Here is a 23327-nt window from a genome sequence, read left to right as displayed (position 1 = left end):
CATACCACAGTTAGTATTTCTGCAATTTCACATTTGAGTTCCTTCAGAACCCAGCCTGTATCATTTGAAATGGAAATGCCAATAAAACGGTTTTCTTTAATTATCAGTCAGACGGGAAGGTCACAGAAACCATCCCTAAAGGTACGGAATCTCAATGGCTTGGCCTTGCCTAATTGTGAGACCATCTCTGTCCTCTGTGCCACAGCTGCAACCAGCAGAGGCCCTTGAATTTTATCCCCCTTGTTATAAGGCTGCAGGCAGCATTTCTCTGTAAAGGTCCCTTTCCCTTGCCATGCTGTGCCCCGCAAGGTCTGAAATAGCCAGCTTGCTTTAGGGCATGTTGCAAACCCAGTGTGTTGAATGAGTGTTGGATCAGAGAGCTGAAAGTGGAGATTTTGTCTAGTGGGAAAGAGATGTTAAAGCTGTGTTGGTCACGTGACTTGTGATCAAATGATACGTCGTAGGGAAGTGCTGCTGCTGGAGTCAGGCTTTATTTTGTAAGTATGCATGGACCCCATTACCATAGTATTTGGTCATCCCACAATCTTTAATGTATTTAAACAAAAGCCACTCGGTGAGGTAGGGTACATTTTACTAACGGGAAACTGAGGCGCCGAGACACTAAGGGCCAGACCCACAAAGGGACTTAGCTGCCTAACTGCCACTTTAGGTGTTTACACTACTGAGAATCTCAAAACCCTCACTCACCTGCCACCTAATCCTGGAGGCACCTAAATTCCCTTGGCACCTATGTTTCTGCTGGAAGAATCCCCATGGTGCCTACATTTCTGCTGGTGGACATGTGCAAAGTCCTATGTTCTAGTCCTATGTCCTAGTGCCACTGAGCTGCTTCCTCAGGGCCTGATCCAGTATACATTCTCAGAGCACCCCTACCAGATTGGGCCTCATACAAAACACAACCCAGGGCAACCAAACTGGGGATTTTCTGAGTGGGGACTTGTGGGGGAGATACCGGGGGGCAGGGAGCCCACTCACCTGGGATGTGGGACTGCTAAATTCAAGTTCCTGCCCCAATGAATATTAATTTATTTATACAAAATGGAACAGCTTCAACAGAAGGGAATAAGAAAGCCCCACCCTTGAATACCGAATAGCCTGGTGGTCAGGGCATCACTTGTCATAGAGCAGACCCAAATTCAAGACCCTGCTCCAAACTAGGAAAAGCAGGCCTCTCACACTGCTGATGAGTTCCCTAACCACTAGGCTACTGGCTATAATGCGGTGAAGATTGTCTCTCTTTTCATAAGAAAGGCCTGAATTGACCTGGCTTAAGTGCCTAACTCCAGGAGCGGGTTCATGGCTGTGAATCCAAAGCTGAGGTAGGAGCTTAACTACCTTTGGGGGTGCAGATTAGGAGATTTTTGGAAAATTCCTAATATTCAAATTGTTTATTTCAAAGTATTTTCAAAAAAATCCATTTTTCCAGGTGAACTGGTTATTATCTCATCTCAGCACATCCATCACCATGTGCCTCAATTGTTGGGTCATGTTTATACTGACGGTGGCAAATTCACCGCCGCCAGATCGATCTTTCTGGATCGATTGAGCGGTCAGTGTAGACCCGCTCAATCGATCAGGAAGTTGACGCTGGTAAACCACCCCCTCGAGTAACATAATGCTGCGTCAACGGGAACAGCGCAGTGTAGACAGCGCGCAGAAGGGAAGTAGAGCAGTCGACGTGAGTTACGCAAGCTACTCTGCGTAGTTTGCGTAACTCCTGTCGACTGCTGCCAAATCTCCAGGTAAGTGTAGACCAGGGCTGAGATCTGCTTGATCTTAGTGAGACTTTGGCTATGGGTACCCTAGAGATTTTAGCCACTCTAAGCCAACAGGAAAGAGCTCTCCCATCTTCAGCCCCCATAAGCGGCTGTAGCTGTGACAGCAGGAGAAGCTCTCCCACTGACATAGCACTATCCACACCGGCGCTTAAATTGGCATAAATGATGTCGCTCAGGGGGGTGGCTAATTCACACCCTTGAACAACATAACTTGTGTTGACTTAAACTGTAGGTAGTCATAAGCCTTGTTTTATAGTCAATTTATTTTTAACACATCTTTTGAAATTGATTAGATTCAAGTTCACCATGTCTCTCTATCGATGGATGTGCAGCCAGTCTCCTTCATGTGAAAATATTGAGTTCTGCAGTAGTTCTGCAAAGTAATTCATCATGTTGTCATTTTTGTAATGCCCTCTGTAAGTTAGGAGGCAAAGAAACACAATTTCTACTCACGCTTCATAAAATTCCCTATGTCCATAAAAACACCAGGATAAAACAACACTTCAAACAGCTGAGAGAGAATCAGATGATAATACATTGCAGCAATGGACAGCCCAAATAGCATGTAAGAAAGCTTTCAAAATCACAGGGTCAATGGAGCTATGTTGATTTTCAACATCTGAAGATCTGGCTTGTGGAATGTGTTTGGAGAAAGAACAATACATTGTGTGCATTTTCAGTCTTAGCAAGGGTTTCATCTTAACAGCAGTCAAAAAAAGATTTCTTTCCTGATAAAATGTTAATAACTAGAGCCAAGCACCATTTTGTTTTAAAGAGCAAAGAGTAATGCACAACTCAAATGAAGTATTAACTGAAATTGCTGGTCAGAAACATGACCTTCATTCATATCCTTAAAAATCCATTTATCAGTGGAAATCTTACTTTTACGAAATCAAGTCTTTTGCTACACCAGCTGACTCTCAGATCTCTGACTTCTTCAGTTTCCTTGGCACAGGGGGCCTTCTTCATTTTTACTCAGTCAAAATTCTCATCTGGCTTTCCAATAAACTGCTCAATGAGCTAGTGTGAACACAGAACATATGTTGTGGTCCCAGGTACCAGGAAGATTCCTTAGGTAATAACAGGCATCTGCTGATCCTTGTATTATTCAATCTCACTGAAATCAATTGAAAGGCTTCTTCAGAAGGAGGAAACAGCCTTTATGTGGTGATGCGGTCCCAGCTCATTTAGTCCTGGTCATTGTAGATCCAAGCCAGCTTCCACTGAAGCCATGGGGAGGTTGTGCGTTGACTGCAATGTCAGTTGGAACTAGACCAATGAGAGGAATATGCAGAGGAAGAGAGTGGAATCCCACTTTTGCAGGTAAAATGTCCATGATAGTAAATGCTTCCTCGATAGGCTGCATTTACCTCTTCAGATACCTGTAAAAGAGGACTCAGTCTAGAAACCATGGCAAAGCTTATGATACTGAAGCGCTGTCTACAGGACACCACTCCCTGTTAGTTAAGATTTTGGTATGTATCCCACAAAACCAATGCATGTTCTTTCAGTTTACATCATGTTGTCCAAAACTACATAAATCTTCTGTGTATGTGAAATATAACTGAACTACCCACAGCTACTGGGTTACTGAACACACTTGCACTACATATGGGTCTTATTTGTCCATGCAGATTTTGGCAGACAGAACGGGGGCTCATTTGGATTTTAGATATACTTTTAAAAAATAAGGATCTTTGTAGCAGCTTGTTGGTTCACTTCTGTACCTGGCTGATGAATTGTTTAGAAGTTAATTATTCCTTTTTATATTATTTTTAGAGTCCTGGATATTTCTGAAATTCAGGAAGATCAAAGAAGCATTTAGGAGAGTCACAATAAGTAGTCCTTCTGTGTGCATTTTACAAAGACTCCCTTGTGCAGCAGAGCCACTTATGGCCCTTGTTGCACCTCTGATCTGAGAGATATTGCTCAGGTTGTTGTGAGTTCGTGTTATGATATTCTTTGACTAGATCTGGTTGAGAATTTTCTGATTAATTTATTTTCAATGGAAAATTGGGTTTTTGATTAAACGAAAATTTTCCTGGACTATATCCTTGAAAATTTGGAGTTTTCATTGGAAAACCCCAAAAGTGAAAATTTTCACCTGAAAAACCAGAAGTGTGTTGATTTTTAACTGTTTTTGGTTGAAAATTTTCCAGTATATTTTTTTTGGGGGGGAGGCTACATTTGCCACTGACAATTTTGATGAAAATGTTTTTTGTTTTCATCAAAATGTTCCATCAAGAAAAATACTAATTTCTGACCAGTTCTATGAGATGTGGCCTCCAGATACATTAATGATGGATATCTAGAAATGGATGGATATCATATCCATCTAAGGCCATGTACACATTTTCAATTAGACTATTATAGAATGCTAACGGCTGTAGAGTTATGACACCTACCTGATACTGTGACTATTTTAATACTTCAGGTGCCAGACTTTTGGGACATAAGGACATATTCTACAGTCTTCACTCAGGAGAAACTCCTATTTAAAACAGTGCTTTTCCTGAGTGAACATTACAGGGTTGAGCTCATAGAAACCTGGGAAACTGCTAGGAAGCCATTGCTATAACGTTTTCTGTTAGGTAAACAGCCCTGTTGCATAATGTGAAAGGTAGGTGTGCTAAAAAGTTACCCCTGTTTGGAAACAGAACTTAATAATGAACCAAACTAATTTCACAAAGATTCACTACTGTTTCACATTCTGAGGCAGCTAAATATTGTCCGCTGTATTTGAGTCACACTTAAATGTACAACTGCCTAGCAACAGTCATGAAGAAAATTGTCCAGTGGTTAAAAAGATCAGTAGCAGCTTGCTTGCCTCTCATTATCTATAATGAGATCATAATTATCCAATGTTGATTAGAAATGTCAACTGTGTTCTGAATGTCTGAAGATAAGTTTTACTGTTAAAGTAGCTCTGTTAATAATCAACTTAAGTGTCAGTCATTTTGATAAATTGATTTTCAGGAATGTAGTTTGGCCTAAAGAATGTAAAGGTCATCAAGAATTCATCGCAGGCTGTGTTACTTAGAATTAGAGATGTAATATGATGTTCAGGGCAGCAAGACCTGGAGTATTGTGTTTTCTGTGCATTAACCCTAGCCTGTCAGACCCCCTTGCAAAATCATGTCTAATTGATTATTGCTATTTAGAAAAGTCATGTATCAAAAAGAAGTTGGCATCAAGAAAAGAAAGTCTGTATTCTGAATTGGGAATTTTCTGCTAGGAGATTGTATGGGGAGATAATGCAGTTTCTGGGGGCTGGTTTGGTCCTTTTGGTGCCATTCTCTCATATGGGACTTAAAGCTACCATGAAAAAGAGCAGGGGATAATTCTGAGGAAAGGAGATCAGGACCTTCTGTTCTCCCTGTCTTGTAAAAGAAGACTAAGGCGACATTCAGTAAAATTAAATGGTGAGAAATTCAGAAACGAGAGAAGGAAATCCTTTTTTTTTTTTTTTTTTTTTGCACATTTTGGAATTAAGGCCAAGAACCTAACAAGATTCAAAAGGGGATTGGCTGTTTATCTGGGTACCAAGAATACCCAGAGTAGTTATAATTAATGACAACAGACGTTTTGGAAGGAATATTAAATCTCATGCTTTAGGGCATAAACTAATCCCTGAGTCATAGACTTTAAGGTCAGCAGGGACCATCGTGATCATATAGTCTGATCTCCTGCACATTGCAGGCCACAGAACCTCACCCATCCGCTCCTGTAATAGACCCATAACCTCTGGCTGAGTTACTGAAATCCTCAAATCACTATTGGAGATCAGGATGTGACCTATATAGAGGGCAAACTGTCCCACATCTGCCTATCATGAGGCTTTTGTACTTTGAAGATCTGGAACTGACCATTGCCAGAGATGGGATACTAGATTAGATAGACTTTGGGACTGGTCCAGTGTCACAGTGCTTCTTGTGTAGGGAAACCTCCCTCGCCCCCAGGACCATGAAGAGCCACTGCCCCCTCATTCTTATTATTTGTTTGTTATTTATTTGTATTACCATCGCACCTGGAGTTCATGTCATGGAGCAGGACCCTGTTATGCTAGGTGCTCTACAAACACAGAACAAAGACACTCCCTGCCCCAACGAGCTTACAGTCAAAGTATCAGACAAGAGCCAATAGCTGGATGCAGACAGACAGAGAAAGATGGGAGAGTACAAGGAAACAGTGAGACAGTATTGGTCAGCAGTTGGGCTGTGATCTCAGGACACCAGCAGCCTAACTGTGGTCAAGCTTTAAAAGACATCCTAGCCTAGGAGAGTTTTGAGCACAGGGCACATTCTAGTTTGGGAAGGTGTTTGAACAGGGCAGGGGAACAAGCTAATACAATAATCCAGAAGAAAAGATACGTTAGCTGTAGATTCACACAGTTTATCTTGTAAAAAAAACCCAGAAGTATTTGATTTAGGAGAATAGGAGCCAATCCAGAAAGGTACTGGGCATTCTGGCCCTGGTCCAGCAAAGTATCTGCATAGCTTTAAGCATGTGAGTAGTTTATTACATTCTCTACCACTACCTGCTCATTTCTTCATTGGGATGTGTTTATGCCGCCTGCGAGGAGACTGTGCTATCAGTCTCACCCTATCCTGAAGAGGATAGGAGATGACTGCGTTTGGAAAGCCATCTGCATAGCTTGAAGCATATGAACAGCTTTCCTGATGCACCTTTGAACTTTTCCCTCCTTCATTTGTTTGTCTTGAAGATAAAACTTCACAGCAGTGTTTGCGGTGAAGTCTAATGAGGACCAGTGTTTGCATAACAAGGCAAAGCTTCCCCTGCAGCCCTCCAAACTTCATTAAACATCATTTATATTCCAGCTAATCTTTGAAAGTGTATAAAATGTGCAGCCAACGTTTGTTTTTACATAGTTTGAAATAATACATTGTTTGTTTTAAATGGTCAGTTGCAACTGATAGTTGTTTTAAATACAACATAATGATATATTGTGATGAACTCTGGGTCACCCAAGAGATGCACTTGTGTCATTGACTTCCATTGCATTAGCATTCTGCTGGGTCAATTATACAATGAAGGGGGAAAACAGAAGAGTGATTACTTCTTAGCTTACCAGACACTTCACTTCAGCATGTCTGAAAAACATTCTAGAGTCCATATCTCTAAAATACACAGGCTTTCAAAAAACAGATTAAGTCACTTAATTTAAATGTAATTTAACGGGAGGTTGAACTACAGGTTACTTCTGGTTAAGCAGTCCACAAGGATCCTTTAAAGGTCACTCAATCTTAGATGCACTTAGATGACTGTAACAATTATATCCATTAGTATGCATTTAGAAATGCTATCAAGAGACTTGGAGGCTTGTTGTAGTTGAGCCGAACAAAATAGAAACAGACAAATAAAATCATATGTTTAAATGCGATTTCACACTAGCCTATAAGAAACACATGTTTTCCCCATACCCAGAACTTTCTCAAGTAGTGAACACTCAAGAAATTTCAGACCATAGAGAATAGTGGTCATATATAAGTGTCCCTGTTTCTGTAACATTCTAAGTGCCATGTTAATCTTTCTGTAGTTAAAATACCTTTTTTATTTCATCGGTCATCTTTTCAGAGTCCTTTGAAATGTGGGAAATGAATGATAACATTTAATCTTGTGTGTGTGCTACTAACTGAGATACAAGCCCTTCAGTCGGTTTACTTTAGGGTGACAGATGCTTGGAAATGCTCTATGGCATGTCATGAAAGTTATGATCATGGTTGTTTATATGTGTAGCGCCAAAAGTATGTCATGTGCTTTCCACGCACAGAAGCATTAGGTATCAATGATTTCAAAGGTGACTAGTAATTCTGTGTGCCTGACTGTTTTCGTGCCCAATGTTAGACACCTCAAAGAGCCCTGATTTTCAGATAGTGGGCACTCATCACTTTCCAAAAATCAGGCCCTATTAAAGTGTCTCAAGTAGGCACCAAGAAGCTGAGACACCACTAATCACTAGTCACTTTTGAAGATCTTGGCTAAGGACCCTGTATTAGAGTTGACTGAATAAAGATCCAAAATACTCTTGCTTTAGGAAAAGTACCAGACCTTTTTCAACAGGCATCTTCTCATCCAAACTTCCATGCTGTCCATGATTTTTTTTTTTTTTTTTGTAATGAGCTCTCCAGAAACTTCCCTACTTCTCTCCAAACATTCCCCCTTTAAAAGCATAATCATCCAGTCCAGATAAGAGCCCCAGAAAGCCCTGACTGAGGGAAGGCAGAGGGCCAGGATGCTGAGAGCTTTTGGGGCCTGAGATATTTGCTTTTGCACTTAGAGATCTTTATGCATCTAGGATGAGGAAGGCCTTTCGTTCTGAAGGTTATCATGTGCTAGTATGGATCATTTCAAATCTATCTCTATACCCATGAATAGAAATCACCAGTTTATTAATCAGTCTTTTGGATTAATGGCTTTTTAAATTTATTTTTGAGATCCCTTCTCAAATATAACTTTTAAACCCTTTTTAAGTTATTTTTAAGGCAAGATCTCCTTTTAAATAGCATTTTTTTAATTTAATTTTAATTTTATTTTTGTCTTTCAGGAAAAAATGCTGTAAGGGTTATAAATTTGTTCTTGGACAATGCATTCCCGAAGGTATGTGATTTCATTGTTCTAATCCTTCACATCCCAGCGTCATTAGCCATTTCTCATTTGTTCTGCTTTCTGTGCTGTTAATTTTGGAGAAAATACTGAGTTAACCACAGACTTGGTTGTCCCTTGTGTCTGTGTGGGATTCATTACCACAAATAGCAATACAATAAAATTCTGTGTCTTCAGAACATTTCAATTAGGATGCCAGATCTTGGTTCTCCCCACATTCATCTGGTTGCACAGATTTTGTAATGTGAATTAGTGCACACACAGGGCCATATTCTGCCTTGGATCTGTGCTGAGAGCCACTTCACGCAGGAGCATCAACCACTGCAGCTAGCTAGGCCTCCTCTCCCAACAGCAGCAATGGGGAAGCTGGGAGAGGATAATACCTCGAAGGGGTGTCTCCCCACGGTACTCCTGGGGTGGGGGCTGCTTAGACATTACCTCTTGCAACGGGCTGTCCCAAAAGGCAACGAGAATTATTCTGTATAGTTGATGTGGTGGTGGAAAAGGAGCGTTCTCTCGCTGGCGTCAGACAATGATGCTAAACCATATTTTGTAAATACAGTGTTCGGGTCTCCTGGTTAAAGGTCTTGAAACATCTGGACTATCTTTTAGAAAGGAATGAGATGCATTTGCAAGTGAAGCTGTAGCTCATGGACACAATACACCATGCAACTGGACTACAGGCATGAATTTTAGGGGCCTGATCCGAAGCCCGTTGACATCAATGGAGACTCTCCGGTGACTTCAGGAGGCTTTGCATCAGTCCCTAAAACAGTTATTCACATAACTTCTTCACATAAGATGTCTTTTCCTCTCATTGTCCTGTTTGCAGAGCTCAGAGTGACTGCAGAGCTGCAAATTCTCTCACTTCAGATAGACTCTTTAAGCTGAAAATAAAAAAGCCTGTGCTGGGTAACACATCCGTTAAACTTTTTGAAGGGAAAGGAGACAGGGTAACATTGTATTTGAGAGACCCAGTGAACTGCTTGTTCTTTGGGTTGTAAATTCTGGCCAACACGCTCCTTCCAGCTGTGCCATTTGCCCCTTGGTGAGTGAGTTCTTCATTGTCAGATATCAACACCAATAAGACTTTGTGACAAAAAAAAAAAAAAATAGCCACTTCCTAAAAATATTGATACTCATGCTACCAGTGTGGTGAGAAATTCACAAGACCCGGCGGAGCTGCTGAAACAATGGGTAATGTCTGAATGGAGTCAGTTCAACTGCTTCTGTTCATGGTTTTGGCTTTGGGCTTTGTGTTTGTGTAGTGAGTTCATGGCTGGACTTGTGAGCTACAGTGGGAGAGACTGTAGGAGTAGGAGCCTGGTGTTGGATTGAAGAAATTTTTGGTGTTGTAGAATATAGAGAGATGGAAACAGAGACCACGTAGAATGGAAAGAACCCAGGCTCTCTGGAAATCCATCCCCTGGCTTTCTTACGATGGTGTCTCCAGTAAAATATCCTGTGGCTATAGTGATTATTCACTCAGCATCGCAGAGATTGTGGGAGAACAAACGGGTGTGGATAACAAAAATGCCACAACAAAAGAGAATCGGTGCTTCTAGTTTTGATGTATTTTGGTTTAAGTGAACATGAAAGTAGCTCTTAATTATGACTCCATTGACTTTAGTTCAGCTCTCACTGGGTTCTGGATCTTAACAAGCTTGGAGAATTTCTTTCTTTAAATGAACTTGTTTTCTGGCTGTGGTTTCCCTACCTCCAGCACAGTCATCTTGGTATCCCCCCATAGTCCCCTCTCAGCCTGACCCGAGTTTCACCTTGAACTTCACAGGCCGGAGAAACAGTGGAAACAGCTGAAACAGTCTGGGGTGATAGCATATAAACTAGAAATACTATGATTCAGAGAAGCACTCTTTTAACTTACTCTGTTAAAATGTAACACTCAGCTCCCCACGCATTGTTTCATCATAATCTTGGTGATATGAGTGTGCTTGAAATGCATATTTCATCCCAGGCAGATAAGTATATTACAGATGTCTCAGGCTCTTAATTTCTTTTTTAAAGTATATCTTTGCTGTTTAGCCATTGCTGGCAAATCACAACACCAAGAAAGCAATTGTCTTCCTGTGTGACTAGCAGTGAGTACAAGGAAGCGCTTGGGAGCTCACGCAGACTCTGCCCTATCTACTGTGTTATGTCTGCACCAGAAAGACCTAGTTCTCCTTCTGTGCCAGGTGCTTTTTAAATAATCTCTCCTCCCTAAAGCTAAGGCATTGTCATTGGTCTCTTTCAATCTCCTTCCTGATGTTTCCATCCATTCTCCCTTCCCTGCTCTACCCTCCAGTTCCCACATATACAAGTAGAAGGCAGTGCAGTCCAGTGGTACAAGTGAATTCTATTCATATCTAAGCCTTGGACAACTTATCTGACTTCTCTGTGCCTCAGTTTCCCCATCTGTAGAATGGGGATAATGATACTTAGAAAAGTGATTTTGAGACTGAGTGTGAAGTACTATTTTTATTACTACAGTTGCATCTCTGACATCTTCTATGCCACTTTCTTAAACCAAACATGTCAAAAATAGAACTTCTCTTTTCTCCAGAATTGCCTCTCTCTCTATCTTTCTATTCATGGTCGACAGTTCCATTCTCTCTTCCTTCTCTGGGCTCAGCCTCGGGTAAAGCACACATATTTGTTGCCTGGATCAGACATTCGGGAGTATCCACAGTAGCTTTTATAAATGTGTTAACTACTGTGCATTTCTTGGCAAAGATTAACTTGAGGTAAGAGTGTAGTGTAGACAAACCCTGGTCAGATTCTCCTTCCTCAGTGTCCCCATTGCCAAAAACTCCGCTTCCTCCTTCTGGTCTCTTTCTTTATAACCTCTTCATTCTTCAATCCCTCCACATGCTGCAGCTAGAATCACTTGTGACTCCATTCCTTATCTTTGGAACATCCTTCCCATCCCTGTGTGCTAAGTGACTTCCCACTCCTCCTCAACCCCCACTTTTCCTGGGAAGGGGTGGGAATTGGGTGGTCTGCAGCACAAGTGGGTTGAGGGTGTGGTGGGAGGGATACACATCGTCCAGCTCCACACAGCATACAAAGGAAAAACAATACAGCCTAGGCCTGTGATTGCTTTGCCTCGGAGCCTTGTCTCTGGTGATGATCCCATCCCTCACCCAGCTTCAATGGAGCCAGGCTGCCAGGAACCATGGCTAGAGCTGCTGAGGGCACAGAACTCTGTGATGATGAAACTTGGCCTCCTTCTTTGAGTAGTGTCCATATGGCTGCTCCACTTCAGATGCGTATATGTGCCTCTTGAGCCCTTGATCGGAGATTTTCCATTAGCAGTGTCCCTTCAGCCCAGCATGCTCTACACCCGGGGTATAAAGAGCAGCACAGGCGAACTGCCCTAAATTCCTTCTCTACCTCCTTGGCCGGAGACGGAGCTCTAACATGTCCACCTTCTGTGTGCCTCAGCGTGTTCTACGGTTGTTCTTTTAGTTAGTTTAGTTTAGCATTTCCAGTTAGTTGTTGTTAGTTAGACAGTGGTGAGAGCTTTGGCTTTTTTCCTCTCCTTTTCCCCCATTTGTCTGGGAAGCTTATATGGCCTGGCTGGGCATTCCTGGCACACCAGTTTTCAAATGCTGCCTCTCTTGTTCGGAGGCTATCCTGGGCAGCAACGGCTATTCTAAGTGTATCCCTTGCTTGAGAGAATCCCATATCTCCCAAAAGTGTAACTTTTGCCTGGCTCTCAAAGCTAGATCATGGAAGAATTGGAAGACCAAATTGAGGCTTCTGATGATGGAGCACTCCCTTCGACCCATTTCTGAGTCTAGTCAGGAGACCCCCCCAATACATCTGTCTCCAGACAGGTCCAGCACCCCTTTGACCTGAGCCCAGGTCCCCCCTCAGATGCAGAAGACTTTGAAGGACTCAGGGAAAGTGCCGAAGAAGAGGAGCTCATGGTACCGTGGAGGCAAAGGACACTTCCTCTGGTACCTGTGGGGCTGGCAGATCTCAGGATGTTTTGGAGAAGCACGGCTCCAGCAGGCCCCCAATACTATCTATGAAGGACAGGAGGCCCAGGACATATACTCCTCTAAAATGGCACCATTTACATCAGATTTACCATCAGTGCCTTCTCACTCAGCACCATTGGTACTAGGATAGTTGAAGCACCAGACACCTTTGGCACCAATGCCTATGCACTCCAGATCAACTGCTATGTCAGTACCAACCCACTCAGAATTTCAGGAATTCCACTACTCCAAAGACCTGTGAATTTTAGATGAGCCCACTCCCCATTGCTTATGGGTAGCAAACAACTCTTGGTATTGACACCCTGTCTCTGGATTACCATTGCTTCCCGGTGCCGCAAGATTCTCCAGCTTTTTCTATTGCACCTATCCCCATTGGAGGACATTGAGGAGGAAGAAGTGGAGATTCTATCAGTCTCCTCTTTATCAATGGAAGTTTCCCTCTCTGCATCAGTATAGGAAACCATTCTTTGACAAGGAGCCTCAGAACGTTGGGATCTGTCCTGTGTGCCACCCTCTCTCCCTTATCCCCCCCCCCCCTCCCTGCATGGCCATGCTGGGATCCTTGGATGGAAAAATTAACTCAGTGGCTGCGCAGGCATCCCTTTCACCTGCCCACCTCCAACTATCACTGTGGAAACGGACACTTGACTGTTAGGGTGGAGAGCACATCCCAACACACTCACAACTCAGGGCAGATGGTCACCTCAGGAAACCAGTATCCATGTCAACCTGTTGGAACTCAAGGGTGCCAGGAACAACTGCCTTTGGTTCCTCCCCAGAGGCAAACCAATCAGAATCATGATGGACAATGTGCTTGCATATTCTATATCAACAAACAGCGAGGAGCAAGATGCCCCTCCCTGTGTACCAAAGCTATAAAGTTATGGAACTGATGTATAGCCCATCAGGTTCAGATCTCAGCCGTTTACCTTGCTGGAGTCCAGAATGTCACAGCCGATATGCTCAGCAGGGGCTTCTTTCAGGACTATTAACGGGAATTGGACTCTCAAATCCTTCATGGGAAATTCCAAAGGTTGGGAATTCCAGAGGTGGACCCTATTCACCACATTCAGCAACAAGAAGTGTCCCCTATTCTGCTCAAGAGGAGGCCTAAGTCATCATTCTATGGGGGATGCTTTTCTCTTTCCCTGAATGAAGGGCCTTTTCTGTGCATTCCCTCCAATACTGTTAATATGAACAGTGATGATCAAGATCAGACATGACAAGGCCAGGGTTATGGTACCAACCTGACTGAGACAGGTTTGGTATTCTTTTCTGCTTCACCTGTGTGTCCAACCTGTATTCAAGCTTTCAACCATCCTTTATCTCCTCTCCCAGGATGTAGGTCACATGCTTCACCCCAAAGTAAAGGTTTTCCACCTCCAAGCATGGCTGCTAGATGGTTCACAAGATTAGAATCCACCCAGTTGACAGGAGTGCAACAAGCAGAAGGAAGTCCATGCAAATTACTCATCTTCAGAAATAGAAAAGATTCAACCACTGGTGTCTCTGTCACATTGCTGTGCCTGAATCTTCTTTGCTGTCAGTCATCTTGGATTACCTGCTGCTGGACTTGAAGAAATCGGGTTATCAGTTAGCTCTATTAAGATTCATCTGGCCGAAATATCAGCATTTCATCTCCTACTAGAAGGGTTTTCCATATGTGCTCACCTCATGTCCTCGAGATTTATTAAGTGTATAGGGAACCTCTCCCTCAGTGTAAGGATCCTACTCCTACATGGGATTTCAACCTGTACTTACATACCTCATGGGACCACCATTAGAGGTCAGACTAGATGATCATGATGGTCCCTTCTGGCCTTACAGCCTGTGAATCTATTACCCGGCTCTTTGCTTCAGTTATCTATGAAAATGGCATTTCTAGTAGCCTTCACATCAGCTCACAGGGTTGGGGAGATTGGAGCCTTGATGGCAGACCCCCCATTTATGGTATTTTTCAAGGACAAGATCTCTTTACAGACGCACCTTAAATTCTTACCTAAAGTGCTGTTGGATTTTCATCTTAACCAGAATAGTCATCTTTTTTTAAAAGATTAAGAACCTTTTATAAACTCTGAATAAATGTCTAGAAGTTTTTTTAAATGATATAAAGAAATATTGTCATGAATTTTTATATAAACTCTAAGGGCCTGTAGCAGTGCTTACTGAGATTTGCTTTGGGCTCTGCCACTGCCTCAGTTTCCCCATTTCCAGTTAATCTGACTTCACACTGAGGGGATGTCTTTACTGCAGAATTAACTTGCGTGATTGGCACCTGGGTCTGAGCACCCAGGTTAGCTTCACCAAGACGTTAGCATCCAGATTCTAAAGCCCTACCTGAATCATTGTGTCCTTTCTGGTACTGCACTCACCTATTTGTCATTACGATTTCTGGAGGCATATCCCATGGATTTTACTATGATCAAATGAGCTGCTCTGTGATTCTTTCCCAGGGAATTTTGAGAGAACTTGTCTGTTGTTCTGGGCTTCTGGGGGGAATTGTGGAAAAGCCCTGGAGGACTATCATCACTGGCAAGATTTAGCCTGCATCCTCACTGCAAAGTGGGTGCTTACCAGCCCAAATGAAAACTTCACTTGGCTTTAGCCTATACTCCCACAGGGCCAACTAGCCCAAGTGGAAAGCTCCACCATACTCAGATGAGCGGGTTAGCATCAGATGCTAATCTGTACATTTATATTTTTAGAAATGGTGATATCTTAATAACCATGTGCTCTTTGCTTAGGCAGTTAGGGTTGGTTTTGCTTATTTAATGTGTTTATTTGAGCTAACTTTTCTTTCTGAAACATTTTCTCAATGTATTTGCCACAAAATTGTCCTTAAGCTATTGTATAGTGTATTACATCGCAGCTGTTGCTTCTGTCACTTGTGGATTTGGGGAAGGAAAAACAACAAATTGCTTTTATGTAACTAATATTTCCCTGAGAATGATTACTAATGTTGTGCATGTTCATTATTAATTATTTTATTATATTGCCACACCTATGAGCCCCACCTGTGCTAGCATCCCACTGTGCAATGTGCGTTACAAACACAAAGAAAGTGCCCCTTCCTTAAATTATTAGACAGATAGAAAAGCTGTGACTAGGAATCATAATTCCACAATAAAACATTGGTTACATTTTGTGACAATATCACTTGTGTTTCTTCCTACTGCTGTGATAGGACTTTGGTAATGAGCAGTAACATAAGATCAGATAAAGTATCAAAAAGATTGTTGTTCTAAACACATGGGCCTGCTGGCCAGTATCTCCATTAAGCACGCTTTTCTCTCTTTAGACTACGATGTGTGTGCAGAAGCACCTTGTGAACAGCAATGCACAGATAACTTTGGACGTGTCCTTTGTACATGTTATCCCGGATACCGGTATGACCGCGAGAGACATAGGAACAGAGAGAAGCCCTACTGTTTAGGTGGGTACAAAGGACATGTCCCATTTATCTTTGGTTAAGGATGTGTCCTGTATCGGGCAGAATTTTCAGTGTCTTTAGAAGTTGGTTTCAAAGAAGAAGTTGAATGGTGCTAGACCCTTTCCTCTTATTTCCCTTCGTTGTTCTAGTATGAATATGCTTTTAATTGATCTTAGTAAATAGCTGTACAGGGTTTTTTTTCCTCTTGTTAATTCCTCCTGCACACCCCCATTCAGTTTTTGAGCAACATTCAAGATGTTTGGCAACGAAATGGCATGATTCTTGCATCAAACTGAAAACCAGAGAAATTATGTTTAAGCATGAAAGCAAATCTCTGAGGTTCCATTCTGATTGTACCTCCTAAGTCAGGGATTTACACTTGCTCACATCTAACTCACTTTGCACAGGTGAATATTCACATGAGCCAAGGTTTGCAGGATCAAACTTTGAAGCAAGGACCTCTCAAGTGGTGTTCACGTGTAACGTGCCATGCATGTTAATCATTCTAAAATGATTGACATGAAGCTCTGGCCCAGGCCCCCTGATGTTCCTTGATAGCTTGAGCATCCTTTCAGAATCCCTTATGATAATGCAACCTTTCAGGAAAATATCTTCTTTGATCTCTGAACCTCTGTAACTTTGGGAAATTCTCAACATTTGTCCAACTTCAGATATCGATGAGTGTGCCACAAGCAATGAGACTCTCTGCTCTCAAATCTGCGTTAACACCATGGGCAGTTACAGATGCGAGTGTCATGAAGGCTATATCCGGGAAGAGGATGGGAGGACATGCACCAAAGGAGACAAAGGTATATACTAGCATGCACTACTATCCTGGGCCAAATATAGCCAAAGAAAACTGGTCCACTGTAGAGAGAGGCTGTGAAAAAGTGATACAGCCAATGCCAAATTTAGGTCACTGGAGTAACAGAACTGAATCTGGACCATTGACTTAGATTACTAAAAAGCAAGTGAGCTATCCCAAGGCTGTACCATGCTTCCATAGTCCCCTGTCCGTGATGCTCCTGGGGACAGGCACTGTCTAGAAAAGCCAGGTGGATGGCCCTGGCCTCACATTGATCTTCTTGGAGGCTCCACTGGGTTTTGGGGCTAGCATCTCACTGTCTGCTCTGCAGGGGGCAAAACACACTGCCCTCTGGCTAAAGGAATGTTTGGAAAGAAAACCCCAGTAGGAGAACCTTTTGGTGATTTCTTCTCCTTTAGGCATGGGAGGTGGCAATCAGATATTATCTCACGATGTGATCCATACAGAAGGTATGTGTACCTCATTCAATGGTTTTGGTATAGTGTTGATAAAAATGTTTGCTGCCCCAGAGTAAATAGAGTTGATAAACAGGTTTACTGCCCCAGAGATACTATACTCTTGAGTTTCCCGGGCAATTCCCATGGCCTTTTCCCTGTAATTAGCGGTAAATGAATGGTCATGTCTGCTTGTGAGAGGAGTGCAAATGAAAAGCTAATATTTTGAAGGACATGGAAAAAATTCTTCCTGGAGAGGAAGAGTGGGTGAATAACGAAACTTGCCCTTATTACTTAAATTAGACCACTTCTTCTGAAATACATAACATACTTGTAACTAACATACTAATAATAATCCAAATCCAATTTACACACGGGTAACTCAGAATAGAATTTGGTCCAATGCGGAATCTCACTTAGGGGAAAACGGGCCAGATTCTGATTTCCGTAAATCCAAAATCACTCCATTAATTTAAGTGGATTTAATCTGTATTTACACTGATGCCAGTGAGGTTAGCATATGGCTCAGTGTTAGTAATTTTGAGCTTTCAGGCACACACCAAAATCATGCCTGGAGATCCAACTTCTGTTTTAATAATCTAAATCAGTAGGCTAAATTCCATCTACGACCCTAGAGCACTTGAATTCCATGGAACTGAAGTTAATTGGATGGCACTGTTGTAACTGTGATCAGAATTTGTTCTAAATAATATAGTATGTTGAGCTTTTTTGTTTTGTTATTTCAATATTGGCACTAAATATAAACATGTGCAATATAAAAAGATTTTTACATTTTTGCCATCATCCAATGCCTTTAAAATGATATGGTTTGGGATAATTTAAATTAAACACAGATATAGAAAGTTAGTAACAGGAAAGAAAAAGAAAAAACTGAAAACATCTTTTGATGAACAATAGGTTGCGGGTTCACCTATTAATGACCGAAAGTACATTTTATACCACTGCCTCTTCCAAACGCCAGCTGGATGATAGGCAAAAACATTTGGTAACTTTTATTTATCCTTTTGAAAATATGTAGCTGGAGCACTGCAGTAATCTGTGATTGTTCTTTGTAGCTTTCAAGCATTTTTAATTGTTTTATTTATAAAGATGTCATTAACAAAACATGTGTGTTGTAACTAATCCCTTTGCAGATATTTTTATGATTAACATTTCCTCTGTAGTTCAAGCTTTCTGACAGAGGAATGTCCATAACATTCAGGATTACTGACTGTTCAAAATATTTTAGGCATTTGTAAATGAACTTCAGCTATCTGGAAAACAGCAGTTTGTAACACAGTTTTCTTTTCAATATAATCCAGGTCATTTGTGCAGCATGGGACACCATCTCTCAAACAGTTACCAGCAGTGGTTTTAGAGGCAGCCTACAGGATACAAGGGCTAAATTCTCCTCTGTTTACACTACCGTAAATCTAGAATTATTTCTTTGATTTCAGATGTAAATAAGAGCAGAATTTGGCCCTAACTATTTTTCATTCATCATGCTAACCTGCAAAATACCAGCAAGCATGCAGAAAAATAGGATTTTCAGCAGTTGATTCCTAAGTCTATAAATTATGTGCCACCTTGTGGTAAATGTAAGTTTCTACACCATTGTAAAACAGCAACACATTTCAGTTGTAATAACCTGATAAAGAACTACAGTAGAGTCACATTATATTGGTCACTGGAACGCTAAAATAGGTTTTCTGATAATATTTTGTATGAGACAACATAAAACATACCAAAATCTGGCATCTTACTATAACTCCAAATGTAACATACTTGCACAGAAAGTTAATAAATATGTGTTCATTCTGCAATGCCAGAAGAATTACAGGCTGTGCACTCTTTGGCCCTAACCTACTAGAAGTGGATTGGATTAAATATGTTGTGGATTTGTACATCAATCATTTTTCATATTAATAAGAAAATACGGTTACACACTCAAAAGAGGACAAACTAAACCTTCTCTGCAGTTCGAGCCCAGATAATACAACACAGATGATAAACTAAACAATCTCTATGAAAAGAATGCATTCAGAACAGCTCCCTGTAGAGATCTCCTCCTGGCAGTATCTCTCTCTCTTCCAGCATAAGCAAGATCGTGACTTCAAGCGTATACTAAGGAAAAATACTGCCTCTTCAAGCAGTTTTCTTATCAATAGCAGCTGGAGGGCTCACCAGTGACTAGGTAAAAGGCTCCAAAGAAGGACAACAAAACATCATGTGAGCTGGTCTTAATTGTTTGTACTCCAGGAGGCCCTATAAAAATGGGACAGGTTTAAAGGGACTCTGTCAAGTAGTTTAGTCCCCAGATTCACATTTTATACAATGAAAACAGTTTATTTAAACATCCCACTGGATTCTGGTTCTATTCAGAAGTGGGCACATTCTGGATCTGACGTCTGGGGTCAGATGGTGTATAAAGAAGGTAGTGACGGATGCCTGTTTCCATGGTCAGAACGTCACCTTCTCCCTTTGGGGTAAGTCAGGGGGATCTGCACAAGTTGGGAAGCAGAAGTGAGGCGATATCCTGTCCTTGTCCTCACCTGGATAATGTACTGTGTTTTGGTGGTCACAGAGACTAATGGATCCAATTGGAATCACACAATTCTCTGCAGCATGATCCTGTCCAATTATTAGACCACTGCACTGATGACCGCAATCAACTATTAGAACCATATTTGTTGATGCTGGCCTTTGCTCTACATCAGTTTTACAGATGAACTGGATTATACATTAAAATGAAGGCTGAATTCAGTGTTTCTTACACTCCACTTAATCCCATGGATTCCAGTGGGATTGCACAGGGTTTAAAGATAGCAGAGAAATCTGCAATTTTTTTCTCTATGATTGTTTGTTGCTTTCAGTAACATTTCTCAACACAGTCCAGTCATCTGACGGGTGAACTCATTTGGATAAAATAAAAACTAAATGGGACTTTGGTTTAATACTAGTTCCAAACCAACATTTTTACTAAGGTTTAAAGACAAACAAACAAGCCTAATGATCCTTTTTATTTAAAAATGATGCATGCCTCTGTAATTCCCTGCTTTTGTCTAGAAACACAGACACCAAAATATTCACGTTTTAAAAAAGAAGTTGAAAAGTTGGTAGAGGGTACAGAAAATACCTTACAGGGAAAGAGTTAAAGAGCTCAATCTGTTTAGCTGATCAGAAATAAGATCAAGAGGTGACTTGACTTCTGTGTATACCTCCACAGGGAGAAAACATTGGTAATGAAGGGCTCTTTAATCTAGCAGGAAAAGGCATAACAAGTCATGACATTGAAGTCAGACACATTCAAAATGGAAACAAGGCATAAATAAATAAATAAATAAAAACAGTGCGGGTGATTAACCACTGGAACAAACTACCAAAGGAGGTTGTGGATTGTCCTTCTCCTCTCTTCAAATGAAGATTAGATGCCTTTCTCAAAGAGATGCTTTAACCAAACACAAGTTATTGGGCTCAGTGCAGTGGTAACTAGGTGAAACGTAATAGCCTGTTATTCAGGAGGTCAGACTAGATGATCTAATGGTCTCTTATGGCCTTAATTTATGAATCTGTGGAAAATACAATGAGGGAAGCTGTACTTCTGGCATTACCATCCTGTACACTAATAGGAAGCACTGGAAAGCTCACAAAGGAGCCTGGTATTTCAAGGCGGAAAAGGACTAAATAAAATGCAGAGGAGTATTTGAGGGATGTTCCCATGCCCACTGCAATCAGTGAAAAGATTCCTATTGACTACAGTGATTGTTAGATGAGGCACTTGATAAGCATATGAGTGCTTAGAGTGCTAATCTTTTGATTATTAATCACTAATTCTGATACCCTTAATACTGATGATCAGCTAAGCTTACCTCTTCTACATCATCTTCCCCTTCGTGCTTGAGGACAATGAAGTACAGGGCACATTTCTGATCTGACATGCCAAGATAAGAAAAATAAACCTCTGTTTCCTACAGGCAGAATTACTGTTCCAATGGATCCCAAAAGGCTTCCTGGATATGGAGTCTAGTAGAATTACCCTACAGAAAAATCAACTGGCTGTGAAGCTATATTAATATCCTGGTGTGTTACAGAAGAACATAGTGAAATTTGAACTATATTCAAACATAGGGGAATTATGTGCATTTTCTTACATCTCTCTCTCTCTCTCTCTCTCTATATATATATATATATATATAGCCAAAATTCATGTCCTTAATATTAAAAGAAAGCCTGTTTGTATCTAGTGTTGTGCTTTTATTTTTCAAAAGTAGTGTGCATTTATGAAAACATGACTCAAACAATTATACTAAAATATGTATTCAAATAAGCAAGCATAACACAATGCTAAGTGTGCTGGTCCATTTGGAGGCAAACAGCCTGCTCCTGGTACTAGAATTCCTCCATTAACTCCAGTAGTAGAAGTCTTATGCCATGGTGTTGAAGGTCCAAAGTTTGAACCCTACTATTGACTTTTTTGGATGATCATTACAGAAGCCTATAACGTGGGACAAATGTTAAAACAATATTTGTTTGTTTGTGATGCTAAAGTGATTAGCTCTGTGTGAGGCCAAAGAAAATAAGGTTGCAATTCTTATTTTCAGCGTTATTCTGCAGATTCTGCAACAAATTCATTCCTATATACCTAACAATTGTAGTGACCTTTTCTCTAACTTGGCTGTAACCCTTTACCATGAATCCCAATTCCCAGCCCGGTTTGCTCTTGCAGTTCTGTTGCACAGCATTATAATCAGTGATGATAAAGACCAGTTTTGTGCAAATTGAGTAAGAATGTCACATTGCATGGGATTGGAGTATAATTTACAATGTATGAAAAGAGGCGGGTGGAGGGGATTGTAAATCATTTCAGATCTATAGGGTTGGTCTAGTGTAAACGCACAGATAAAAGTACAAGTGTAAACATTTTCAGGTATCAAAGAGGAAAAAGGCATTAAGGACTGTTAACTGGAAACAGCTGCGTTTAAAATGTGGGCTGTACTGTCTGTGAAATTGCTCAGTCTTACATTGATTTATAATTGAAAAGTTGGCAATGGCATAAGCCTCTCTTCCTTTCACACTATAGGGAAGTATAAAAACCTCAAAGGCTGTCCTATGGTACAGTAGTTTTTGCAATTGCTGTATGCATTTCTTTCCTTTGGATTTTCTGCCCTTTTAAAATATATTGGAAATTGTTTTAATTTTAGCCGGGCTTCCTGAGAAGTCTGACAACGTGGTGAAAGCAGGAACATGTTGTGCTTCTTGTAAGGAATTTCACCTGATAAAGCAGACGGTTTTACAACTAAAGCAAAAGGTACAAACGTTTTGTCCATCACATCTTTACATTATACATTTTAAAAGTATAAATTAGAGACTAGATACCTCCACGGATCTTCTTAGAGTAACTTTAAACATACCAATGTTGATGAATTAGAGCCATGTGTAGCTTGTGTTCATAAAGCTGAGTGTAGCAGGGTTTTAAATCACATGGGAATGGCAGCTCTTACTGTTCCACTGACCTATTCTGAACAGATTGCTAATCATATCACATTCGGTGGTAGCTTTGAGACATGGAGAGATGCTCATCAGGGACTAGCATAAGACCATGAAATCCAGTTTCACTTACAAGGGTTTGAATCCAGCATTGCTGACAAACTGCCTCATCTTTTCCCTTTTAATTCCTTCCAAATACACAACATTTACAGCTTGCTCCTGCACAGAACAGATATAGCTCGTAAAAATGCAGCTTTGCCAAAACTGAAACTTTTGCAGGAACATGTCAATTTCAACTAAATTTTGGTGGAAGGAAGTCTAAGCGATTCATTTTGACTTTCTCGTTACATTTTGGTAATATCAAAATGTTTCACAGTAAAATAATTAGTTTGGACTTTCTTATTTAATGTTATTTAATTTCAACTTCTATATTATGATATTCTAATGTTATTAATGTGTTATTTAATGTATTATTTTATGTAATTTGACATTATTGAGACAAAATGTTTTAATGGTTTAGAATGAAAATTTTTAGGCATTTCTGGCAAAACATGCTGGGTGATCAGGGAAGACCTTCTAGACATAGAATTGTTGTACGAGAATAAGGCACGTATGCATGGAGGAAAAGGTTAGCAAACAGGAAACAATGCCTCTAGCAGAGGTACGTGCAAGAGCTTTAATGCCTAGACCCTGGTTATCTAGGTGGCTTTTATCTCAGAA

The 23327-nt window shown here is 40.9% G+C and overlaps 1 protein-coding gene across 4 annotated transcripts in view; it reads left to right on the top strand.

The window, feature by feature from the left end:
- The window catches only part of CCBE1 (collagen and calcium binding EGF domains 1), a 166723-nt gene that overhangs the window by 124180 nt on the left and 19216 nt on the right, over nt 1-23327 (top strand). For 2 of the 4 annotated variants that reach the window (XM_067545470.1, XM_067545469.1), the window contains exons 3-7: nt 8365-8417; nt 15729-15863; nt 16532-16669; nt 17085-17135; nt 22322-22428. In XM_067545470.1, coding sequence (XP_067401571.1) covers nt 8365-8417; nt 15729-15863; nt 16532-16669; nt 17085-17135; nt 22322-22428 — 484 coding nt within the window. The remainder of the gene's footprint in view (nt 1-8364; nt 8418-15728; nt 15864-16531; nt 16670-17084; nt 17136-22321; nt 22429-23327) is intronic. The other 2 variants (XM_067545473.1, XM_067545472.1) reach the window with 1 other exon arrangement.

Source organism: Emydura macquarii, unplaced genomic scaffold (assembly GCF_026122565.2).
Source record: "Emydura macquarii macquarii isolate MOO-44397 ecotype Brisbane River unplaced genomic scaffold, CSIRO-AGI_Emac_v2 contig_1045, whole genome shotgun sequence".
NCBI classification, from domain to species: Eukaryota; Metazoa; Chordata; order Testudines; family Chelidae; genus Emydura; species Emydura macquarii.
This window is presented reverse-complemented; position numbering and strand designations above follow the sequence as displayed.